Source organism: Staurois parvus, unplaced genomic scaffold, assembly GCF_062004578.1.
Source record: "Staurois parvus isolate SC_StPar_1 unplaced genomic scaffold, SC_StPar_1.0 ptg000288l, whole genome shotgun sequence".
Taxonomy (NCBI): Eukaryota; Metazoa; Chordata; class Amphibia; order Anura; family Ranidae; genus Staurois; species Staurois parvus.
In genome coordinates, this window is record NW_028318084.1 from 133,339 (window position 1) to 153,089 (window position 19,751).

The 19,751-nt window shown below is 42.5% G+C and overlaps 1 protein-coding gene across 1 annotated transcript in view; it reads left to right on the top strand.

Annotated features, from left to right (window-relative positions):
- The window catches only part of GOLGA4 (golgin A4), a 172,510-nt gene that overhangs the window by 82,286 nt on the left and 70,473 nt on the right, over window positions 1–19,751 (top strand). Inside the window, exons 13-14 of the mRNA XM_089682387.1 lie at window positions 4,640–8,526; window positions 11,344–11,465. Coding sequence (XP_089538513.1) covers window positions 4,640–8,526; window positions 11,344–11,465 — 4,009 coding nt within the window. The remainder of the gene's footprint in view (window positions 1–4,639; window positions 8,527–11,343; window positions 11,466–19,751) is intronic.

Below are 19,751 nucleotides of genomic sequence, written 5' to 3' on the forward strand. Positions count from 1 at the left end.
TACAAATGCAGAGATTTCCCTGGCTAAGGTGTTGGTTTGCTGAACCAGCCTGTAAGTCAAGACTGAAAAGAATGTCATTTGAGGGTAATGAATGACCTTTTTTAGGGAGTCTTTGAATGCCTACATCAAGAAGATTACAGGTGGAAAGAGTATACTTCTTTACAGTAAAAAGATGAGGGTCTCCTCCAGAAAGCCAGGTCTCTTGACACACAGGAAGTTGTGCTTTCATTTCCCACAGGCTTCTACATCCACGGCTAAACCAGGCAATTCCTTCACTGCAAATCTTGGGCTTCTAGACCCTCTAAGCTAGGTCTTAGGTCCCCTTCACAATGAAGGGGCGCCCCCACTGAGATCATGGGGGGGTGGGGGTGTGCTGAGTGTAGACTCGTGGGTACAGAAGGTCATATCATCTGGGCTCAAACTGCAATTTCAGAACTGATCCCACCTCGTTTCTGGCTATCAAGCTGTATCCCAAACTCAGACCCAGGCAATTTTGATACAGGTCCCTGAGGAAGAGAAGGAATCAGTGGTTCTACTTGAATCTGTTTAGGGTTCCCAAACCAAATGAGGAGGTCAGGTTCATTCTTGACCTCGAATCGTTATATCCGTTTCTGAAAGTCATAAAGTTCTGGATGGAATCTGCAAGATCAGTCGTAGCAGCCCTTCTTTTGGGGGATTTCTTAACATTGATCGATATCAAAGATACGTACTTGCAAATTCCACTCTTTCCTCCATGATCTGCTAGATGATCAGTTTTTGGAAGGGGTCATCCACAACCTACAAAAGTTGGTTCTGAAACTATCCCAGCATCTGGAATACCTGGGATTGCTGTTAGATATGATCTGAAACAAGGTGTCCCTTCTACGGGGAAACTTGTCTTCCTAAGAGAAAGAGAGGGGACTCTGGTCCTTTGTTCCACTGCAAAACCCTTAGTGAGAATGTCCATGAATGTTCTGGGCGTCATGATGGCTTTGTTTGAAGTGGTCCCATTTGCTCAGCTTCCAGACCTATGCAGTATAACTTTCTGTTGACCTGGAACAGATCATACCTGTCTCTGGATTATCCTATGTGCCTGTCATCCAGGACAAGGAATTCCTTGATGTGAATGTTGGAGGTGTCCAGGGAGATCTGTCATTGCTAGAGGACTCTGGATATGGACTACCTGGAAACCAGGTTCAACAGGAAACTGAACAGCTTTGTGTCCAGTAGTGGTAGGTGCACTGGTGACTACGTGGGATCAAATTAATCGGATTCCCCTTCTTCAGTTGCTACCTCGATTTGCTTCAAACCATTGAGGTGGAAAGGAATACAATGATTCTGCTGGCCCCAAATTGGCCAAAAAGTGCATTCATTGCATGTCAGTGGAATTGCACTGACCTTTTCTAGAGCATCGAGACGTTCTGTCCTAAGGTCCAATTTACCACCTTCCTCGCTGTTGCTGTCTTTAATGGCATAGCTGAGGTCTTAAGGAAAAGAAGCATCTTGGCATCAGGGAGTCCTATGCTTCTTAAGGCAAGAAAGGCATATTTCCATTTGTGTGAGCTGTGGAACTTCCACCCTTACCATTATTCTTTGGGTCACTTGCTTGCCCTCTAGTCAAAGGTGGTTCAAAAATTGGCCTTGGGTACCCTGAAAAGTTAAGTGTGAAACTTGGTCATTCTGTTCCACAGATCCTCAACATCTTGCTTTTTAATGAAGGCCTTTGTTGAAGGTGTTGCACATTTTCCCCAACCTCATCAGTCTCCAGTGATGCCGTGGGACCTTCCTTTGGTGCTTTCGGTTCTACAAAAGGCAGAACCAGTTTTGTGTTTTTGTTCACGTTTAAAAAATTGTTTTAGGCTTGAAGGTTACATAAAACCCCCGAAACATTATATATCTTCTATAAGCAGACATCGTAGAGAATAGAATAGTGTTAGTTCCAAATTTCTTAAGTCATATGATATGCACAATTTCAGGAAAGAAATACACTAAAGTTAATTTTAGAATGTACAAACTCAGTATATTATTTAATTTAAATAGATACCCAACATGTCAAATCTTAAAATTGTGCTCACCCAAGAAACGGCGACAAACCCCATATTTTCCATATGTGACACTTTAAAAGCTGGCAGGTCACCAGTTTTGATTTAATCAAAACGTCTGAGGGCTGATGGGTGCACAGAGCCTGGGAAACATGATGGGGACACATGGGGAAGGGCGGGACTGCCACTTACTGGGGAGTGTGGAAGCGTCTGGGCAACTGCACAGCCACCTGATTACTCCATCTGACAGCTGACTGTCAGCTTGTCAGACTTGTACAATATCTGTAAAACTCCCGCCACCAATGTAAGAGTTACAGCAGTGGCTGTAAAAGGGTTAAATTATCCGGTTACTGAAAAAAATCTAGAGAATCTCTGGCCTAATATATGTGCTTTTTGTGACAGGCACATAGCGATGTGGATATAGTGAACTAGCACTCCCTGTTCACACCTGCACCTCTGCAGTACCCATGAGCAAATGTTACTTCCGGGTTATGACTCGTGATACAGAAGCATGCTGAGTGAACAGAGAATACTGATAAACGGAAAAGCAGGGAGAGCTAGCTGGAGAGGATAAAACAAAGGTGTGCTAACTTTATACCCCACTAACCTTTTTTTTACTGCACTGCCAGATCAAACAAGCTGTATCTGTTGGCATGTCTTGGGCAATTCAGCATCAGGCTTCTGTTGCACAGCTTTGCATAGGTTTTTGGTATCAGATGTGCTTTAAAAGAGAAGTATGGGTTTACTCTTTTTTTAGCTTCATCTTATTTCTTGTGAGTTGCTAGTAAATAAAAATCTTTCCATCCCTTTTGAGAAGTGCCCCCTTTCTGTAAAAAATCAAGGTAGATGCCCGTGGGAGGGCTACAGTCTTTTCTGAATTCTCATGGCCACAATCTTGTCAGGATCCGCTCACTTTCCATCTCCTTTGTTTGATGTCAAAAATGGGCTGTCTGCTTGCTCACAAGACTTGACACTGCACAGCTGCTACAGCCTCTATCTGCACATTGTGTAGCTAGATTTTATGCTGCACAGCCAATTTTATGCTGCATAGCTGTTATTATGTTGTTTCACAGATCAGAACTGCAGCATATCAGAGAGCTATACAGTGTGCAGATAGAGGGTGTCTGTAAGAGAATCAATCTGAGTATGTGCCGTGTGAGAGGGTGGGTCAGGAGTTGTGCTGCCTGTGCCCAGGCTGTGTGCAGTACTGGAATGTGAGAAGAGCTCAATGGGTGGCGTATCCATGGAAGTAGGGGGGCACAACTTTTAAAGAGAGAATATTCCGTTACTGAGACCTACATGACAAGATGAAGGACAAGACAAAAGGAGGGAGGAAAGAAATTACACTTGATAATGGTATTTTGTAAATCATTTAGCCTATCCCATACTTCTCCTGTAACAAGAGTTGAATAATTTTAAGCCCAACTGAACAGTTTAAATCCGCGAAATAAATGGTGTGCAAAGCTTCATAGTTTTTCTTTATAGCCGTAGAAAAACCTGTCCCCTGTCAACTTGCTGTAGAAGAAGGACCCCTATCTTTTTCTGGAAGCAGTATTCTCTCTTCAGGGAACACATCCCCCACCCCACTAACCCAGAGCTAGATCTCTCAAATCCGCATGGAAGTCTGTTTTGCTGACTGTAGGGTTAGAGCACTGATTTAGCAGGAATTATAGCACACCTCTCCAAAGAAACCACTGCTTCCACACAGCAAGGATACTTCACAGAATACCGGTGACAGACAAGCTTTTCTTCTCATAATAGAGCTTTTTGCTAAAGAAAACAAATGGCAAGACATTGCACACCTTTTGTTTTATTGTCCCCTAATATATTTACCGTATTTGCCGGCGTATAAGACGACTTTTTTGCCCTGAAAAACATGCCTCCAAGTGGGGGGGTCGTCTTATACGCCGGGTGCACTTCAGTTGGGATAGACATAGCTGCCATAGTGGCCTTCCGATGCCCGCCCACCTCATTCTACATACCATCCAGTATCGCGCGGTATCCAGTGTGGCCGCGGCGGGTCATCAGCGTGGCTGCGGCGAGCATCAGCAGCGATACAGGGGTGCCAGCCTTTTCGGCATGACCGGCCCGTTCTGCTCGGCGGGAAGCAGCGGCGCTCCGGCCCGCCCCTTGTCTACGCAGAGCTCGCACATGCGGACTTGCGCACTAGTGCCAATTACAAGGAGATGCAGGGACATGGTAGTGACATGGAGACAGGGAGACAGGGAGGGCAGACAGGGAGCAGGGACCAATCCAATCAGGCTTTGTATACAGCCAACAGCCAACCACAGTACTGCACCATTGTACAGTACAATACAGCATAGAAAATGTCCAGCAGTCAAACCCCTATCAACCCTATCATGGCACCAGCAAAAAGAAAGAGGGGGCAGTCTTATATGGCGAGTATATAACAAACTCTATATTTTGAGTGGAAATTTTGGGGGTCGTCTTATACGTCGGCAAATACGGTAGGTGTTTTAAATTGAAAGTTCAGTTTAGCTTTCATTATTTTTAAACCTATTCTAATGCATATTCATGCTTTTTTAATAATGCTTATTGCACATGTTGGTTGGAAATGTATGCAATTTTTTTACACTACTATTTATCTGTCTTGACAGAGGATACTGGAACTGGAAAGCCTCATTGCAAAAGCTTCACAAGACAGTGACAACAAGACAGAAGAATTGGCAACACGGATTGAATGTGAAACAAACAAGCACAATGAAGAGATTAGCGTTCTCATTGAGCAACATAAAAAAGAACTTGAACTTCGTAGCAAGGAATACGAAAAGTTATTGAAAGAGGAGCTAGAAAGTATTAAACAAGAACATGACTCTAGCATTATTGAGATGAAAGAGAAGTTCCAGCATGAATGTGATCTGCAGCTGAAAGAGAAGCAGCGGACATTTCAGGCTCATATCGAAGAAATGAATGAGAAGACCTTGGAAAAACTAGACGTAAAGCAAACAGAGCTGGAAACTCTCTCATCTGAACTGTCTGAAGCCTTTAAACTTCGTCAGGAGATTGAACAGAACCTTTTGGCATGTCAGAATAAGATAGATGAGATGAAACAGGATTATGAAGCTCAACTGGATGAGCTGCAGAAACGGCATCAAGTGCAAATTGGTACAATTGAAAAGGAAACAGAAATTCTAACTCAAGGGGTAGAAAAAGATTTGAAGGAAGAAATTAATGGTCTTAAACTTTTGTTGCATGGTAAGGAGAAAGAGCTGGAAAATATTCAAGCAGAAAAGCAGCAATTTAGACAAACCCTGGAAAAAGCGGAAGCTGAGTGTAAGGCTGTCTCTTCTCAGTTGGATGAATTACAGTGCTCACATCTGAAGAAGATGCAGGAAGATGCAGAAGCTTTTGAGGCTCGGCTTGCAGAACTCCAAGAGAAGTTAGAGGCTGTGACCCAGGAGAATGTTCATCTGAAAGATTTGGTAGAAGAAAAAGAATCGGCATGTAGTAATTTGACTTTACAGTTGAATTCCTTTAAGGAGCAGGTGCAAAAACTTTCTGTACAGATTCACGAGCAAACCATGAACATGAACGACCAAATTAATGCTCTAACACTGCAGTCAGAGACAAAGATAAATGATTATAAGTGTCAGATAGAAGACTTGAACAGAATGATTATTGAAAAGGAGAATGAAAGCTTGAAACTCAAAGAAACGCATGATCAAGTTATTTCAGAACTGAACCAAAATGTGTCTTCCAAAGAAAAGAAAATGGCATCTTTGCAAGAAGAACACCAAGCAAAAAACAAAACCCAAAATAATAAGATTGAAAAAATGAAGCAAAGAATTAAAGAAATTCAGGAGGCCTCTAAGAAAAAATACTCAGAGTTGGAAAGTAAGATGAAAGAGGAGCTTGAGAAGAAACAAGTTGACCTCAATAATAAAGAAAAGCAGTTTAATGAGAAAATGCTAGAAATGGCCCAAGCCAGCTCTGTAGGAATTAATGAGACAATGTCTCAGCTGGAGCAAAACCACAAGGAGCAGATACAAAGTATCAACGAGGCTCACCAGCGAATGATGGAGGAGATCATTCAGGGCTGGGAGAAGAAGCTTGGCCAGCATGCAGAAGAACTGAAGGAAAAACATGAGGTTGAGCTTCAAGAAAAAGAGCAAGAGTTAGCAGAAATTAAACAGCAGTTTACTAATGTGAGCAAAGAAAAGGAAGAATCAGATAAACAAATATATGAACTGAAAGAAGAGAAAAATAAATTAGGCATCTCCTTAAATGAATTACAAGAGCTGCTAAATCAGGCATCTGCTCAGGTTTTACTTTTAACAAATAGTGAAAATAACTTAAAATCTCAGCTTGAAATATTGCAAAATAAATATAGTACCTTGGTGGATGAAAAGATATTGCTTGAAGAGCAGCTAAATTTGCTTAGAACAGAGGTAGAAGATGGTAAAAGCAAAACTGATGAACTACTTGGTAAATTGCAAGAAAACGAAGAAAAATTTCAGTCCCTTGATGCCTGTCATAATAAAGAAATAGCAGATAAGCTTTTACAAAAAGAATCTCAGTGCAGTCACCTGTTATTTGAACAGGAAAGGAATTTTGAAGTACGCTGCAAAGAAATTGTTTCACTGTTAGAATCTCTGACTGCAGCGCTCAGTAATAAATATAGTGATCAAATAAGCAGATTGATTCCAAAAATTACACATTGTGAAAAAGGAATATTTAAAGTGCAAGGATCAGTGTCAAAACATATGACTAAGATTCAAGATTTAGAAACTCAGCTTGAACAAATAAATAAAGAATTTTCTTCTGTAAACCTTTCCCTGACCCAGGCTACCCAACATTTGCAGGAAAAAGAAAATGTGATATTGGTTATAAAGGGTGAATTGAATGCTCTTATTGTGGAGAAAGAGATGTTACAAAAAGAAGGAGGAAGCCAGCAGAAAGCTGCTGATGAAAAAGAATCTTGTATCACAGAACTAAGAAAGCAACTTTCAGAAAACATCAACTCTGTTACATCCTTGACTACTGCTTTAAAAGAAAAAGATGGTGAGATTGTTGAACTTAAGTTGAAGCTTGAGAACAGTGTGGATTTAGAAGAAAAGGAGAAGGCGATAGCTTTCCTTACTTTGCAGCACAAAGAGAGCCAGCAGCACCTTCAGAATCAGATCCAAAGTTTAACATCTAAGATTGATGAAATAAGTAAAGCGAAAACACTATGTGCAGAAGAAGCAGGCACACTGAAAAACAAGTTGGAAGAATGGAAGAAAAAAGCTGAAGTTAAGTTCACACAAAATCATCAAACAATTAAAGAACTTCAAGAAAAAATTGAAATGGGCAATAGGCAAATGACAGAAAAAGAAAACCAGATACGCAAGAATATGGAAGACTTAAACAACTGTCGGAGTAAGAATGCAGAAGAACTAAGCAAAAGGGAGACAGAATTGGCCTCCAAGATAGAGAGCCAACATTCAAAAATTCAAGAAATGAATACTGAGATTGCCAAACTCACAAATGAAAAAGTAGGTTTAATGCAAGAAATAGATCGGCAGATTCAACATCAGAATCTGGAGAAGAAAGAATTAACATTGCAGCTTGAACAGATTCAAACTGTTGCTTCAGAAAAAGACAGCTACTCCATAGAAGCTCAACAACAAGTACTCAAATTACACCAGGAAATCTCAAGCCTAAAAGAAGATTTTAGCAAGAAACAGTCTGAATGGGAAGCACTAAATGCAGAACTGACTAAAAGTAATGAGAAGACACTCAAAGCACTTGAGGAACAGTTGACTGCCGAAAGTACTAAAAAGATAGCAGAGTTAAAGAAAAAAGCAGAGCAGAAAATTGCTTCAATCAAGAAGCAGCTAACTTCCCAGTTGGAGGAGAAGGAAAAGTCAACGCAAGAGCTGGAAATTCAGCTTAATGAGCTAAGAGAACAGTTACAGAAAGAATGCCAACAGGTTCAATCAGGGCGGCACCAAGAAAAAGAAGAATATGAAAAACGATATTCATTGTTGTTAGAGCAACACAATAACAATGAAAGCGAATTAGCAATTGTTAGAAGAGACATAACATTGAAGGAACAGAGAGTGAAAGAGCTGGAAGATGCTCTGGAGAATGTCCAGAAAAAGCATTCTGAGACTGAGCAGAGTGTTAAAGAGAGAGAATCATCCATGGTAAATGACATGGAAGCACAAAAACTAAAAATTGAGCAGTTGTCTTCCAAACATCAGGAGGTTTTACTTTCTTCGCAGAAGCAATTAACTGAAAAACATTCAGAGCTGAAAGCTTGCATGGACAAATTGGAGGAGAAAACAAAGACATTTGAAGAGTTACAGGGGCTCTTTGATGAAATTCAATCTCAGGAGAATACACTAAAGTTAAAGCTTAAAGAAGCCGAAGGTGAAGTACAGAAATTCCGCAAGGAAGTAACAAAATTGCAGAAAGACATGCGCACTTTACGAAAGGAACATAATCAAGAGTTAGATTTTCTAAAGAAAGAGCTATTAGAAGAAACCGAGCAAAAAATAAAGTAAGTCTGAAGAATTTAGGTATAGTTCTACTGTGACATACATTCATTGATTCTTTCAGTATTGTAGGTTTTCTTAAATATGAATTTAACTTTTGCTTTTAAAATTCTACACATTAAAGTTTGTTTCAGGAAGGGATAGAACCTCCAGCATTGGATCAGCTTAATGTAAATAATCTTATTGTTTTATTACTGTTTCTCACAATGTATGTGTTTGAGTCTACCAGCTTAGTGAAAAAGTACACTCCATGTGTGACTGACTGATGTTAGAGCAGTTGTTAAGCCTTCATGCAACTTAATTGTGGTAATCCAGTCTGACTAGATTTAGGTTGATAAAAGGCTAGAAGCTCTTTCTAAGGCCTTATTCGCCCACCAGGACCTTGCTTGTAGCCGGCCATGGTGACCATGTCCACTTGCCAAACCTTAGCTGTTTGGTCCAAGCTTGTTTTCTAGGATCCTCCATCTATCCTAATGGATATGTCTGACCTCCAGCAAAAGGAGCTCATGCCTGTGGCCCTACTCTGTGTTGATGAGCTAGCTGATATAATGTGCCAAATATCCAAAATGGGCCTTCTTGCGGTACATATGTGAAGGACCCTTTGGCTCAAATGTTGGTCTGTGGAGTATCCATACAAGCAGCACTTCTTGCACTTATAATCAGCTCGTGTGACTGGACAACTTGATCAAATTCTCTATCTTCGAAACCCTTTGCTCCTCAGGCTAAAAAAGTTCCTTTCATTACTTTCAGGCCTCCAGGTCCATGGCAAAACCTGGAACTCAATTCCACTATAAGTCCTCCACCCCCAAGTCCTCCAGGTCTGCAAGGAAGTCCTCCTCATAATAATGGAGCACCCCCACTTGTCAGAGTGGAATAATATCTCTTGGCTTTCACAGCCATCTGGTCCCAGGGTATTTCAGATGGTTAGGTCAAGGATGTTGTATCCAGGGGCTACAAATTGGAATTTTGGACCCTGCCTCCCCCCATGGCAAACTTTTCAATGTCGTCCCCCCCCCCCCCCCCCCCATAAATATTGGTGGACCTTCACCTTGCCCTAACGTGTCATAGCCATTGCTCGGAAAAGGAGAGGTTTCAAGGTTCCTTTTCAAACCTGTTCACTATCCCCAAAGTAAAAGGGGGCATCGGCCCCATACTGGATCTAAAGGTTCTCAGAACCTACCTCTGGGATCAAAAAGTCCAAAATGAATCCACCCAGGCAGTCATTTTATCCCTTCATCTTGGAGACCTTATGGTCTCTGTGGACATCAAGGATGCCTGCATACGTCCACATTTTCCCAGCACATAAGTGCTACCTGTGTTGTCTACTATCAAAAAGCAATTTGTTTTCCTGCCTACTGTACCTTCACCAAGGTGCTAGCTCCTGTTCTTGCTCTGATACCCTCTAAGGGTATCTCCATTGTAGGATTACTGGCCAATTTCCTTCTGCAGGAACAGTAGACTCCGACACTGTTAGCCAATGTCTGTACAAGATCCTAAAGAGAACCTTCTCGTCACTGCCTTGTCCAACATTTTCTTTTTCCTGGACAAACTCCATACTCTCTTCTCCCAAGTTTGGACTCTACAGTGCAGGAACCAACCCCACCCTCTGTTTTTGAATGAGAACCTTATGCCTTGTCCTTCAAGGACGTTCCTTATGCCCAATTTTAAATAAGACTGCTGGAACTCTGCATTCTGGCAGTATGGAACAAGAGGGTTCAGTCTCTTAATTGTCCCATACACTTCACCAGCAGAACCAGGCTTGCCCTGGCATTGTGGCTCACAAGTTCAACACTGAAATGGGGAAAGTCCTTGCTGCAGTGTTTGTTCTTTTCGCACCCCTCATTTGGACTGCCTTTGGACTCCTAGTAGACCTGAATACTCATCCTGAATCTGGTAATAATAAAAACATTATTTCTACTAATAAAAAATAAGCAATGCAAGGAGTGGGAAGGGTTATACTAAGCTGCTTTTATAGGTATGTTTTGCCATGTCCAATCTCCTAACGTCAGCAACCTAACCCCGCAGAGTCAAAAATCTTATTTGTTATGTAGAATTTCCTCAGCACGCTGTTTGTCTAAACGCTGGTCATCTGCACAGAAGGCTTGTAATTCTGCACTTCAGCCATATCTACTGGCTAACTTCCAGTATGGATGATGTCTTCCTCATCTCTGGATTACTCCCAGTCTTCTATGCTAAGGCTGGTGTCTTTAGGCCCATTCTTACTATATTGTGGCTGTAGGAGACAAAAAGAGGGGAGGGGGAGAGAAGCTCAACGACCATGATATAGCATGTAAAGTGTAATTTTAATAGACTGTGAAAAAGCACTCGCAAAGCTAAGAAAGCGATTAGCATGACAGGTAGCTTCTGATACAGAGATCAGACAGGCAATCAGGATGCCTTTCCTTGGCCTTCGGCAAGGGAGCAGAGATGGAATAGAAGCAGGGGAACTCTGTTACTGGAGTGCCAAAGTCGTGGATGGAACACAGGGCCCAGGATATGAAGCCACCTTATGATGGAGAATGCTCGAGCTGGAGTAGGAATGTGTTTCAAAGCAACCATGCTTCTTCAGCCTAATTGTGGAACTTTCAATAGCATTTTGGCTCTTATGAGTTCCTGTCCAGTAGGGCACATCTACATCAGCAGGAAAACATATGTAGGATGTGTTTCTGATTCTTCTCACTGGCGGCTGCAGAGGAGATAATATTCCCAGATTTTTGGGAATGAGTAGGTTGTTTGTAGGCAAACTTTACGGTGCATGTGTTTATATTCTCCTTTGATAATGTCACATGCAATGACTCTTAACACATTTTTCTTTTGTCTAGACATGAGCAGGAAGATACAGAATTGAAGCACAATTCCACTTTAAAACAGCTAATGAGGGAGTTTAATACACAGATGGCACAGAAAGAACGTGAGCTTGAAACTGCTGTGCAGGAAACAATTGGTAAGCATGCATTTTATCCTGTGTTCTTTATTACTGGATGTAGTTCCTACATTTTCCTTGGTGATTAGTATACTTCATATTTATTCACAAAATTTGACTGTGCAGCTAGGGCTGACTTCTGGGGGGCTAGCCCATAAATCAATCACTTTTAGCTTTACACAGTTATGTTATCTGTTACTTTCCAACCGCTCCGTTTCCGCCACCCCCCTCTGCCAATCCCTCCACTGGCTTCCGATTGTGCAACGGATCAAATTTAAAATCCTAACACTGACGTACAAAGCCGTCCACCATACTGCCCCGAACTACATCACTGACCTAATATGCAAGTCCTGCCCAGCACGCACACTCCGCTCCTCACAAGGCCTCCTTCTCTCTAGTTCCCTGGTCTCCTCCTCCCATGCCCGCCTCCAGGACTTCTCCAGGGTGTCACACATCCTCTGGAACTCCCTGCCCCAACCCATCAGATTATCACCTACTCTCCTCTCCTTTAGGCGCACCCTGAAAACCCATCTCTTCAGGGAAGCCTACCCCACCCCCTGCTAACTTGCCGACCTCCTCCACTCTTCCTACCACTCCATCCCCCACAGCTATCTCATCCTGTACCACTATCCCCTCCCTCCTAGATTGTAAGCTCGAAAGAGCAGGGCCCTCAATCCCCTCATGTTTTGCATTGTATTGGTATTGTTCTGTCACATGTTCTGTCACCCTTTGTACTGTACAGCGCTGAGTGAACTATTGGCGCTTTATAAATACTGTATAATAATACTGAACATCACATTGTTTACATGGGCATACTATACCGTACGGCCACGTAGCTCTGTGTTTACCTGCTCCGGAACGCACAGGTGTTTTGTGCATCCCCATTCAGGAAGATCCATTGATTTCGATTGGGACACAGCGGCAGCACAGACACAACCATTGTGTCCAAATGTGGCATCCAGGTGCATGTCCCCGAGTACAGGCAGTGTGAGCTTGCACCCTAGACGGATGTCATATTAAAACCAGTGGGACTGCTTGCACAGGGGTGCATGGAACACCTCTGCATTCCTGTGTGGTTAAACACTGTCTTGCATGGGCGTACAGTATAGTATGCCCTGTGTGAATGCAGCCTAAGAAAAACATTTCCAGAGAGCCATCACTGTGCATTTGAATATCTTAGTAAGAAGTTTGCCAAAAATTACTGCAGAATTGGAGCATGGGAGATCACCACATTTGTGATGCAGGCCCATAAACCACAAACACAGCACCGTTTCATGCAAAAAGCATTGTTTTCTTTGTTTTGTAAGTTACTCATTTCTTTACCAAAGGTCATGAATGTCTATAGGCTATAAGGTCACATTTACCATTGTTGCCATGTATACGTTACCCTGGGTCTAATGTGCCTACCTTTAATAATTTGTATATATGCTATATTACCAAATGTATTAGGACACCCCTCCAAATCATTGGATTCAGGTGTTCCAATCACCTTCATGGCCACTTGTGTATCAAGCACCTAGGCATGCAGACTGCTTCTACAAACATTTGTGAAAGAATGGGTCACTCTTTGGAGTTCAGTGAATTCAAGCGTGGTACTGTGATAGGTTGCCATCTGTGCAATAAGTCCATCCATGACATTTCCTGGCTACTAAATATTCCACGGTGAACTGTTAGTTGAATTATAACAAAGTGGAAGTAACTGGAAACAACAGCAACTCAGCCATGTAGTGGTAGATCACGTAAAATGACAGAGCGGGTTTAGTGCACGCTGAAGCTAACAGTGTGCAGAAATCTCCAACTGTCTGCAGAGTCAATAGCTAAAGACCTCAACTCCATGTGGCCTTTCAGATTAGCACAACAACAGTGCGTAGAGAGCATCATGGAATGGGTTTCCATGGCCAAGCAGCTGCATCCAAGCCTTCACCAAGTGCAATGCAGAGCGTCGGATGCAGTGGTGTAAAGCACGCCGCCACTAGACTCTAGAGCAGTGAAAACTTGATCTCTGGAGTGACGAATCATGTTTCTCTGTCTGGCAATCCGATGGACGTGTTGGGGTTTGGTGGTTGCCAGAAGAATGGTACTTGCCTGACTGCATTGTGCCAAGTGTAAAGTTTGGTGGAGGGGAGTTTATGGTGTAGGGTTGTTTTTCATGGGTTGGGCTTGACCCCCTAGTTCCAATGAAGGGAACACTTAAGGCTTCAGCATACCAAGACATTTTCTTTCTCCCAACTTTGTGGGAACAGTTTGGGGATGGCCACTTCCTGTTCTTGTTCTAACATGACTGTGCACCAGTGCACAAAGCAAGGCCCATAAAGACATGGATGAGTGAGTTGGGGGTGGAGGAACTTGACTGGCCTGCACAGAGTCCTGACCTCTACTCGATAGAACACCTTTGGGATGAATTAGAGCAGAGACTGCGAGCCAGGCCTTTTCATCTGACATCAGTGCCTGACCTCACAAATGCGCTTCTGGAAAAATGGTCGAACCTTCCCATAGACACCCTCCTAAACCTTGTGGACGGCCTTCCCAGAAGAGTTGAAGCTGTTATAGCTGCAAAGGGTGAGCCAACTCAATATTGAACTCTACAGACTAAGCCTGGAATGCCATTAAAGTTCATGTGCGTGTAAAGGCGAGCATCCAAATACTTTTGGCAATATAGTGTATTTTATAAGGACACCTAAAGGAAAAAAAAAAGCTTTGCTCTGTTTTTACTTTAGATGACAAAATGTGCACAAATATGATCACATACCTCTCTGATTAGTTCCTGGTCATTATTGGGGAGCCAAGCTGTCAATGACTGACCAAATTAAGAGCCAGCAGTCACTCAAACTGTTAACATATTCCCAGAAATGATGCTTTATGCTGGGGAACGTTAAGAATATATTCTTGGTGGGAAGAAGTAGGTGTTAATAAAGGAGTTTTTTTTAATAACTTCAAAAATGTGTTAAATTTATCTCGGTTAGCATAACTTTTTTAGGTTAGTGTCAGGGAAAGCTGACCAGCTAGGCTAACAATATGCCTACCACTGAGATATGAAAATCAATTCCTAACACAGGGTGGTTACTGTGGGGACATATATATCGCTCCAAAGTGCCACGTCCTATTCAAATAGTATTGGAAGAAATACACCCTTATGGACTTTATAGGCACTACAACAATGGTTTATAATAGATAAATGGAAGTGAGTGCTTTCCCAATAAGGCGCTGTACACCAAGATAACCAAGAAAAATCCTTATACAAATATGAGATAAAACAGTGCAGCGCTAATAAATGTCTGGATAAAATAAATAGAAATGATAACAAAATCAATATAATATACCCAAATGATACAAGTAAATATACTGGGGCAGGGGTGGACTGACAACTCATAGGGCCCCCGGGCAATAGGGGATCATGGGGCCCCTGTGTCCTTTCCCAAACTCAAAAAAGCCTATGAAAAAGGTACCAGGGGCATCTCATGGGGCCCCCTACTGACCTCGGGCAGTGCCCGAGTTTCCAAATGGTCAGTCCGCCCCTGTACTGGGGTAACTATAATAAAATATATAAAAAAAGTATAAAAAAGCAAAGTCTGTTGAGAAAGCAAAAATACTAATAATGGAGCAAATAGTCCCACAATTTAAAACCGGTGCTGGAATCTGATGTGAATATGAGAAATGCGCACCCACCGGACGTGCACTATAAATGTGCAAGGTATGTATCCTGGTATCAACAAGTAGTCATCTGGGCTGTAAAGATGGAACGGGATGATAGGATCCAGGGACTTTAATGTTGTTAATCCAGGAGTGTCCAGAGTTCCCCTTAAGGGATGAATAGGTGCAGCTCTCACAGTGCCTGACCTCACAAATGCACTTCTGGAAAAATGGTCGAACATTCCCATAGACACAGCAGTGCCGCCAGTCAGTGCCCGCCTATCAGTGCTGACTATCGGTACCCATCATCAGTGCCGCCTATCTATGCCACCTCATTAGTGCTGCCTATCAGTGCCCATCAGTGCTGCCTATCAGTGCAGCCTCATCAACGCACATCAGTAAAGGAGAAAAATTATCTGTTTGCTAAATGTTATAATAGAAACAAAGAAACCTTTTTTTTTCAAATTTTTTGCTCTTTTTTTGTTTATAGCGCAAAAAATAAAACCCCCAGCGGCAAGTAAATACCACCAAAAGAAAGCTCTATTTGTGAGAAAAAAATGATAAAAATTTCATATGGGTACAGTGTTGCATGACCGTGCAATTGTCATTCAAAGTGCGACAGCACTGAAAGCTGAAAATCGGCCTGGTAAGGAAGGGGTATAAGTGCCCGGTAGGAAAGTGGTTAAAAAAGTATGCAGTTTGTCGCCATTGCACAGGACGTGCAGTTTTAAAGCATGTCAAATTTGGTGTCTATTTACTTAGCATACCAGCATCTTTTGTGCATTAAAAATAAAGAAAAGTGTATGTTTTTAAAAAAATTTGTATTTGAAAAATTGCTGCGCGAGTACTATGTGACATAAAAAATTACAGCACCCACCATTTTATTCACTAGGGCGTTTGATTTAAAAATCCATAATATTTGGGGGTTCAAAGTAAATTCCTAGCAAAAAATACAGATTTTTTTTCATGTGAAGAAAAAGTGTCATAAAAGGCTTGGTCTTCAGGTGGTTATAAGAGTGTGTGACGTGTGGCATAAACTTCTAATGCTGGGCATACAATGCCCACACCCCCAAAATTACCCCTTTTTGGAAAGTAGACACCCCAAACTATTTGCTGAGAGGCATGTTGAGTCAATAGAAGAATTTATTGTTTTACCACAAGTTTTTGGAAAATGACAAAAAAAAATAAATATTTTTTTTTACACAAAATTGTCACTTAAATGATTTATAGCTCACCCATGCCATGAGTATATGTGGAATTACTCCCCAAAATACATTCTGCTACTTCTCCCGAGTATGGGGGTACCACATGTAAAGACTTTTTGGCAATCTAGCCAAGTACAGGACCCCAAAATCCAATAAACACCTATTAAAGGGCTTTATTTCCTCATTACACTTCCTGACTACCTATCACAGTTTCAGAGGCCCTGAAATGCTAGGATAGCACCAAACCCCCCAAATGACCACTTTTTGGAAAGTAGACACCCCAAGGAATTTGATAAGAAGCATGGTGAGCATTTTGTAGATTTCGTTTGATGCCACAAGTTTTTGGAAAATGAAAGAAAACAAAAACATATTTTTTCTTTTCTTTTTTTATATTTCAAAACCTTGTGAGAAAAAAATGAGATCTGCAAAACACTCACCATGCCTTTTTTTAAATTCCTTGGGGTGTCTACTTTCCATAAAGGGGTCATGTGGGGGAGTTTAGTGCTATCTTGGCATTTCAGGGCCTCCAAAACTGTGATAGGTAATGATGAAGTGAAATGAGGAAGTTACACACCTTTAGGCTTTCAAAGTGGTCATTGGATTCAGGCTCCTATATGTGGCTAGGCTCCCAAAAAGTCTCACACACATGGTATCCCCATACTCGGTAGAAATAGCAGAATGTATTTTGGGGTGTAGTTCCACATATACCAATGGCTTGTGTGAGCAATATATAATTTAAGTGACCATTTTGTTTGGAAGGTATATTAAGCAACATGCAGTTAGAAAGTATTGTTTGTATCCCATGAAAGTTTTGAGAATTGGATGATAAGATTAGCGCACTCACTGGAGAGGTGTTGAGAATATGGGATGGGTTGCATAAGTCAATGGGTTGGGAGTATAATTCACTGTTGATACCCCTGGTGGACACAGCCTTGTTCCCACCAGTGAATGATAATATTTCTGGGAAATGGTTTAGAAATAGAAATGCACGAATAAGAGATATAGTAGATAAGGGGAAGTTATGTACATTTCAGGAATTAAGGAGTAAAAAAGATTTATTTTATACACTAGATTAATTTAAATATCAATTAGAACACTGTGTCTAAACACTCCCTCAACCACTAAGGATACTGCAGGATATGCTTCCATTTGAAAAAATGTTGAGTCATGACCCTTCGTTGGACGTTTCAAGGGGCAAGTCCCACCTTTCCTTTGCCAGACTGAAGCATCTAAAGGCTGAATTTCACTTATTACAATTGGTAGACCCTTGGCGTTTAATGCATCCTCAGGATAGGGACTATTCATTGTTCTCTTCTGTGCACCAAACCTACTCATGCCTAGACTATTTCTTTTTACCTCAAAAAGATCTACTCAAGGTGCATTCTTCTAGTAACATACTTCTGTGGGATCATGCCCCAATCTGTCACGCCTTACGTTTTGACCACACGGTCCGCAGCCCTCCAACTTGGTGGCTCAATGAAGCTGTCCTTCAATCTCCGGATATACGGCAGGCGTTGGAAGCTGCCATAACGGAATACTTTTCCTTCAATTCAGGCTTTGTAAGTAACCCCCTCTCATGCTTTGGGAGGCACATAAATCTGTCATCTGTGGCTCTGTGACGGAGATAGGGGCATGTCTGAAACGAAAGGAGGACCCTCCGGGTTGAAACCCTACTAGCTTGTTTACGCCGGCTTGAGAGTGCACACAAGGCTAGTGTAGCGCGCGCCAATTATAGGGAGCTTGTCTAGATGCGGGAGGAATTGATTTATCTCCTCTTTTATAAAGTTAAGCAGAAATTGGCATGATCCCATCGCATGATGTACGAGTTGTCTAACAAGCCAGGTACTCTTGCCTTCTACCAATGTGGCTGCTCGGGATTCTTCCTCAGACGCCCGTTCCTACAATACTGCCTCTGAGATGCCATCCCTTCCACTGTCAGCTAGGAAGGAACTGAATGCACCAATCACGTTGGAAGAGCTCGGCGTAGCCCTGTCCTAAACCAAACCGAAAAAGGCCCCCGGGCCCGGACAGTTTCACTGCCTCCTATTATAAAACCTTTGGTGATTTACTGGGCCCCCATATGTTGTCCATCTGGAATGCCCTGGTGAAGGGGAAGACCATGCCCCCGGATTCCCTCGGGCTTATATCTCAGTGATCCCGATAGCCCTGCTCAATACTGAAATTTAAAACTTTTTGCAAAGGTTAGCACCAACAGGTTACTCCCACTATTCCCCAGTTGATCCACAAGGACCAAACGAGCTTTGTCCCTTTGCGAGAGCCATGGGACAATACTATATGTGTGCTCAACCTAATCCATGCCGCTAAGACCTGTAAGAGTCTGTTGATTTTACTTTCTACGGATGCGGAAAAAGCATTCGATAGGGTCCGGTGGCATTTTATCAAGCGACGCTTGAACATTTTGGACTTGAGACCCCTATGTATCGGTGGATCTGTGCCCTTTATTCCTCTCCTTCAGCAGCGGTGAGGGTTATTGAGACGCGGTCGGACGTTTTCCCCATTTCGAATGGGACGTGTCAGGGCTGTCCTCTCTCTCCTCTTATCTTTATTTTAACATTGGAACCTTTTTCGTGTACGATTTGTTCGGACCCTAGTATAGCTGGATACTTCAAACCCTCGGGATGCCACAAGGTTGCTGCCTTCGCGGATGACCTGATATTTTTTGTCACGAACCCGCTTATATCCTTGCCCTACAGACTTATGACTCCTTGTCTAACTTCAAGGTCAATTTGACGAAATCCTCTGCACTTAACATATCTGCTGACGCAACCACTATACGGGGACTTAGGCCCTCTTTTCCATTCAAGTTGGCGACAGAAGCCATTAGGTACTTGGGTACAAACATTACTCCTGATCTCTCACGTCTGTATGGGGCAAACTTTGAACTGCTTCTTCTGAAACTGAAGCTGTGCTGCTCTTAAGATAACGGTACTCCCGAGAGTCCTTTATCTCTTACAAACTCTGCCTCCCCCTGGTGTTTTTCCGCAGGCTCAGTTCCCTTTTTTGGAACTTTGTCTGGGTGCTTGGGAAATCTCGTTTGGCTTTACTTCGCCTAACCTTACCCTAGCTGTCTGGGGGTGTCAGCCTTCCTGATCGGGCATATTACCGAGCTACTCATCTCACCAGAGTAGTGGATTGGCATTGTAATGGGGGGGGGCCAAACATTGGGTGGACATGGAGCTGGAGGACTCCGGGGGTATGGCCTTGAACTGGCCTTGGCTTTCCGCTACCTAGGGACCTTGGCACACATCTACCTTGGGTAGCATCCTACGAGTTTCAAGGGTGGCTTTCCGCTCCCCACAGGGGTCTCCCCACAGCCCTCTCTGGTGATCCCTATTTTGGGTAATCATGAGTTTGGTCCTGGTCTGTGTCATCCACAATTCCTTCATTTTCAAACTTCCAGATGTACGCACCTGACTGATTTTTTTTTTTCTTTACTTTAGAAGGTACTCTC